The sequence below is a fragment of the Hyperolius riggenbachi genome, chromosome 10 (genome assembly GCF_040937935.1).
Source record: "Hyperolius riggenbachi isolate aHypRig1 chromosome 10, aHypRig1.pri, whole genome shotgun sequence".
Lineage (NCBI taxonomy): Eukaryota > Metazoa > Chordata > Amphibia > Anura > Hyperoliidae > Hyperolius > Hyperolius riggenbachi.
Window position 1 is genome coordinate 251,131,193 of NC_090655.1, and position 6,406 is coordinate 251,137,598.

The window sequence follows — 6,406 nt, forward strand, 5'->3', positions numbered from 1 at the left end:
ATAATCGGCGATAGGTTCCATTGCCAGGGCAAAGAGCACCGGCGACAGAGGACAGCCCTGCCTCATGCCTCTCTCTAGGTTAAAGGACCGTGAAATATTATTTCCCGTTTTGATTTTAGCAGTTGGGTGTGCATAAAGAAGCTGGATCCATTTTAAGAAATTTTCCCCAAAACCAAATTTTCCCAGCACCGCCCACAAGTATCTCCATTCCACAGAGTCAAAGGCTTTCTCCGCGTCAAGTGACGCAATAACCCTCTGCCCCTGATTAGAATGTTCAGCTTGGACGTTTGCAAATAATCTTCTAATATTTATATCCATCACTTTTCCGGGAATAAAGCCCAATTGCTGTTGTATAATTTAGAGTGGGCTTTAGTCTTTAGAATGTGTGAATTATTTGGCAAAATTATTATCTCAACACATTGCATAAACTTTGTATGGGATTCTCAGCAGCTCACTGACCATCCCTAATGATAATTGTTCCTCCCCTCAGAATTCTCTAACAGGAAGTGATGATGTTTCTCTATTTGCAGGGCGGAGTCCCGGCATCCGGAACCTCTCAGAGACTCGTCTCTCTGTATCCACAGACTGTACAATGGATGATGATGGCATTGGACAAGAATCTCCTGCAGATATCCTGGTTACCCCAAATATTCCCCCAGACTCCCATCACCTGTCTAACCCTGATGGGCCTCATACCCAGCACAGCTCTCCCCCTGCTGGAGGATCTCATTCCTGTTCCATGTGTGGGAAATGTTTTGTGTGGAAATCAGATCTTGTCATTCATGAGCAATCTCACACTGGTGAAAAGCCCTATTCATGTGCTGTGTGTGGGAAAAGGTTTGGACATAAATCAGCTCTTATCAGCCATGAGAGATCTCACACTGGCAAGAAGCCCTATTCATGTGCTGAGTGTGGGAAATGGTTTGGTCATAAAGGAAACCTTGTCAAACATGAGAGATCTCACACTGGTGAGAAGCCCTATTCATGTGCTGAGTGTGGGAAATGGTTTGGTCATAAAGGAAACCTTGTCAAACATGAGAAATCTCACACTGGCGAGAAGCCCTATTCCTGTTCTGAGTGTGGGAAATGTTTTCGAAGTAAAGCACATCTTAACAGCCATGAGATATCTCACACTGGTGAGAAGCCCTATTTATGTGCTGAGTGTGGGAAATGGTTTGGTCATAAAGGAAACCTTGTCAAACATGAGAGATCTCACACTGGTGAGAAGCCCTATTCATGTGCTGAGTGTGGGAAATGTTTTGGGGATAAATCAGTTCTTATCAGTCATGAGAGATCTCATACTGGTGAGAAGCCCTATTCATGTGCTGAGTGTGGGAAATGTTTTAGTCATAAAGGAAACCTTGTCGTACATGAGAGATCTCACACTGGTGAGAAGCCCTATTCATGTGCTGAGTGTGGGAAATGTTTTAGGGATAAATCAGTTCTTATCAGTCATGAGAGATCTCACACTGGTGAGAAGCCCTATTCATGTGCTGAGTGTGGGAAATGTTTTCGACGTAAAGCACTTCTTATCAGTCATGAGAGATCTCACATTGGTGAGAAGCCCTATTCCTGTGCTGAGTGTGGGAAATGTTTTGGAAGTAAAGCACATCTTACCAGCCATCAGATATCTCACACTGGTGAGAAGCCCTATTCATGTTCTGAGTGTGGGAAATGTTTTGGTCACAAAGGAAACCTTGTCGTACATGAGAGATCTCACACTGGTGAGAAGCCCTATTCATGTGCTGAGTGTGGGAAATGTTTTCGAAGTAAAGCACTTCTTATCAGTCATGAGAGATCTCACACTGGTGAAAAGCCCTATTCATGTGCTGAGTGTGGGAAATGTTTTGGATTTAAATCAAATCTTATCAGACATGAGAGATCTCACACTGATGAGAAGCCCTATTCATGTGCTGAGTGTGGGAAATGTTTTGGGGATAAATCAAATCTTATCAGCCATGAGAGATCTCACACTGGTGAGAAGCCTTCTTCACGTGCTAAAAGTGGAAAATGTTTTGTTTAGAAATCACTGCTTGTGAGACATTTGTGCTGAGTGTGGGAAATATGTTGTCCGTAAGTGTTCTATTCCAATAGTTCTTTTATTTCTTGCTAAGTGCACAGGGCAGCATTTTTACACAGAATCTTGAGGCCTGTTATTTGCTACTCAGTACATTTGATTGTTAACGTTCCCGAGCTGCCATTCTGAGATAAACATGGGTACATGTAGTACTAAGTTAGAACTTGTCTTTAATTTTCATATTTTCTCCATTACAAGGGTTAATAGACTAGGTGCTTTATCTATGACAATAAGTTAAGATCTACAGTTGCATGCAGCCACGACTGTCCTAAAAAATAAATGCCAAAACACTTTTATCTGCCTGAACAAACAGTCCTGATAACGAGAGTACTTAAAAAAATAACTTTTTGTTGGGAGCCAAATAAACCAAATTGTACATAACACTCGAAATTGTGCACAGCAGCCATGTCGGTATTTACAGCTATTAATGTGAAAATAAGAATGTGAAACTCCAGGAAAGTTCTTTATACTGTTGTTATTTACCTTCTGTGAGCTGCAGATGTGGGGATATTAGAAGCTCCCATTCATCCAGACTGTACTGAGGAGAGAAGATTTCCCTCTCTGTGTCTTTGTTTTATATCCAGGAAACATGAAGAGATTTTAGCTGAATGCACAAAGTCCAGTAAAATAAGAAGATAGGGATTCTGATGCATCTCTAAGTATCTCTCCTTTGACTAAAGCTGTTAATAAAGTTATTCCTCTGGATAATTTGCTAATTAAAGTGCTGTCTGAACAAATGTTACAGAATGTGGGATAGATTTAAGTATATATATATAAATATATATATATGAGTATGTACTGTACAAAGTGTGTGTGATGGAGAGACTGGTTGATTGTACTATATATTGTTACCACAGTGTGAAATATTTTGTTCCTCTGCAAGTAATGTAAGATGTACTTGTAACAGCAGAACTATGAGTATTGCAATCAAGACTGAACATGGATTGTTGATTGTAAACCAATCTGAGATTGATTGTGTAGGACACTTAGAGGTTTTATGCCAGGGAGAAAGCTTTATTCTAAATGACAGTGGTTTTTCTTCCCCTTCTGATATCTGCGCTTTACATACCAAAGGGCAGGTGCTGGAAGTCTCTGGGATAGATCACCCCTGGCTTAGCATGTAAGTGTAGAACAAAAGGCAAAGCAGAAAGAGGAAGCTTCCAGACACAGGGGGCCAACTTCTTGTCTCAAACGCCATAGGAGGTGCTGAGCTGTGCTCACTGGATCTAAAATGAAGCAATTTCATAATTGCTCTCTTTCAAGCTAAACCATATCTCCAGTCCCAATAAAAAATATATGACTGAATTCCTAGCACTGAGCCTGTCATGTGGTCATCTTGCACGACTGCGTGAAATACAGACAAATCCTGGTTATAAAATATTAGGTTAATATTTCATGCTAGGAAAATGATGTTTAGTATGAAAATGTTGCAGATTTTTCATGGGTCCGGAATATGCTATTACTGTATGCTGGCAGGGAGGGGGCGGGGCTCCCAATCCCGCCTTTCACGCAGATTCTTGAAAAGGACAGGCCTGGCAGCCATCTTTAATCTCCCAATTTCCATCGAACAGACAAATTCCAAAAGAGCCCATGGAGAGATAGCTTGCTTAAATTGGGACTATTAGACAAAGAACTTTCACTTGGACTTCCACAGCTAAAGGACTCAGACATCTCCAGTTTCTTAAGTATTAATTTCTTCATTTTCCCTTTTATTTCAATACTGTTTGCTACTGATTTTCATATCTGTTATTCATAGCAATTATTCTGTAGATATTAATTTTGTTGTATTTGTTAAATAAACTACAAAAAGTTATTTACTTGGCTGTTTACCTGGTTTGAGTACTGCAGAATGATCCTTGCTTTCTGAAGAGACACTACCCAGAAAATCCGAAGACCTAATAAAAGTTGCTTAGGTGATACCTTTAATGACTAACTGGATCCAGCTCTGAAACATGTCTGAAGAAGAAACTTAAAGTTTTGAAAGCTTGCAAAGAAATCTTGTACTGTTAGTCATTTAAGGTATCACCTAAACAACTTTTATTGTTATGTCTTCGGATTCTCTCCGTGACTATCACCGGACAACACGCAACTGACTACCCAGAAACTTTACTGTTTCCGTGAGAATAGGTTGTGTTAACCTTTTTCTTTCCACAGGCTTAGAATAGTGAGAAGGGACATTTCCCTTTATAACTGAGAGATGGTGGCAGCTTACCCATAATATTGTGCATAGCAAGTTATTGGTGATTTCTCATGTTTCCTGGCCTGTTTGCCCAATTTTAGCTACTTTGTCACATCAGTTGCATCCACGATATTGGATGGTCTGTGGGCTGAAGCAGATTGGAGGCACTAAGTGGTCCGCCAGTAGGGGGCATGTTATAGTACTATGAAGTGCATCGGTAAAATTTACTGTAATAAAAGAATTGCATTTTTATAATTATGCCATTGTAAGCTCAGTGTTTCTAGCTGGAGCACTCTGTAACATTGCAAGTCTGTAGTCTGCCACTAGTGATGGTCAATGAGGTGCAATTCATTCTCTGTTGATGTACAATACAGTTAAGTTTTTATGTAAATTTATGCAGCTTAAAACATGGACCAATCAAATGAAGTGGGATATGATTGGTCCATTTTCAAACGACATATATTTGCATAATCCTGCAGCAGCTTAGACAGACACAGGCTTGTTCCCATCCCAACAGGGTGACTTCCTTTCACCTCCATCCAACCCACAAGATTCTGCCACAAAGTACCAGATGCCATTGCCGACCTTCACACTCCCCGGACTGCAGAGCTGAGTCACAGGAGCCGGAATCAGCAGAGAGCAGGGATACCCCTCAGTATGGCCACACTGTGATGGGATGCTGCCCTTGTGTAGGTATAGAGTGCATACATACCGAGACAGGAAAAACATGCGCCTGACATTTGGGCACTGCTGTAATGTGAATTACAGTTATAGCGATGCTCAAAAGGAAATTTGGGTGCTGGCAAAAGACAGAGCCCAAATTACGAAACAAAAAAAAACTGCAATTCAGCTTCCGGCAATACCTGGTGGCCGAAATGCATCTTACCCCTGAGTCCATGGCGGCCCAGAGGGGCAATACAGTATAATCTTGTTATAGTAAACTCCAAGGGACCAGGAAAAGTGGTTTACTATATCAGAAGTTTACTATATCAGAAATTGTCCTACAAATGGCCCAGCATGCCCTGGTACATTATCTGCTGCAAAGGACCAACTCTGTCCTCTAAGTGGAAGCAGAGTACAAGCACTTGCACATTTGGTACCCAACAAGGTTAAGTATACTATAGGCCTGCATAGCCAGGCTGGATAAATCGCTGGTACAGTATCCAGGGCTCTTTAAAAATTGCAGCTGTCACTGAATAGAGGTAGCTACTCGCTTCCTGTGAGTGGCTCTGATACTTCCATGGGTGGAACTTGCAGCTTGTGTCCTGTAAAACTGAAGCTCACACCTGAGTCTGTCATGAAGCCTCTCTTCAAAATGCAGTCAATCATAATAAGCAACTTGCATCCGCCTTTGTTTACATTCACATTATTCCTCATTTTCCCCAGGCTGCCTATTTTTACAGTACTGTATATCCAGCACCGGTGCAATTCTTCTTATCTTACACGTGTTATCAGGCATCAACTCACCTGCAACCAGCCTGAAGAGAGCAGCTGACCATTTGTTTCACACTGACATGTGATGCATGCCCGCCCACTGACATGTGCCGCATGCACCGCCCACTGACATGTGCCGCATGCACCGCCCACTGACATGTGCCGCATGCACCGCCCACTGACATGTGACGCATGCCCCGCCCACTGACATGTGATGCATGCACCACCCACTGTTTACTATATCCAGAGTCACATAGGGGCCCAAAAAATGTTTACTATAACAGAAGTTTTATTATATCTAGGTATACTAAACCAGGCGTTGCTCCCATAGACTTATAATGGAGTTTGGCGGAGACCTGGAGAGGTAGTTTACTATACCAGAATGCTTACTATATCAGAGTTTATAATAATGAGATTATACTGTAGTAATTAACGCCACCGAGAGATTTGCAATAGCAGGGTGAGCCAATTTTTGGCTCCACCCTGCGCCCAAATTTCCTGATGCCCTTTTTTCATGTATGCGCACACATACTGCTAAAAGTCCTCTGTATGATCTGATATAACCCAGGCTATCCTCCAGCTGCAGTCACACATGTCAGCAGCCTTCCCCATCATCTGGCTGCCCTCACACTGAAGATGCAGCAACTGCAGTAATAGCTCTTCTACATCACACACACATCACAACCCCCTCAATATGATCAGATAGGATCTTGGAT

At 41.9% G+C, this 6,406-nt stretch overlaps 1 protein-coding gene across 1 annotated transcript in view; it reads left to right on the plus strand.

Moving 5' to 3' along the window:
* Nucleotides 1–3,890, plus strand: part of LOC137537096 (zinc finger protein 208-like) — a 220,123-nt gene extending 216,233 nt beyond the window's left edge. Inside the window, exon 21 of the mRNA XM_068259236.1 lies at nucleotides 939–3,890. Coding sequence (XP_068115337.1) covers nucleotides 939–2,023 — 1,085 coding nt within the window. The 3' untranslated portion in view covers nucleotides 2,024–3,890. The remainder of the gene's footprint in view (nucleotides 1–938) is intronic.
* Nucleotides 3,891–6,406: the final 2,516 nt, after the last annotated feature.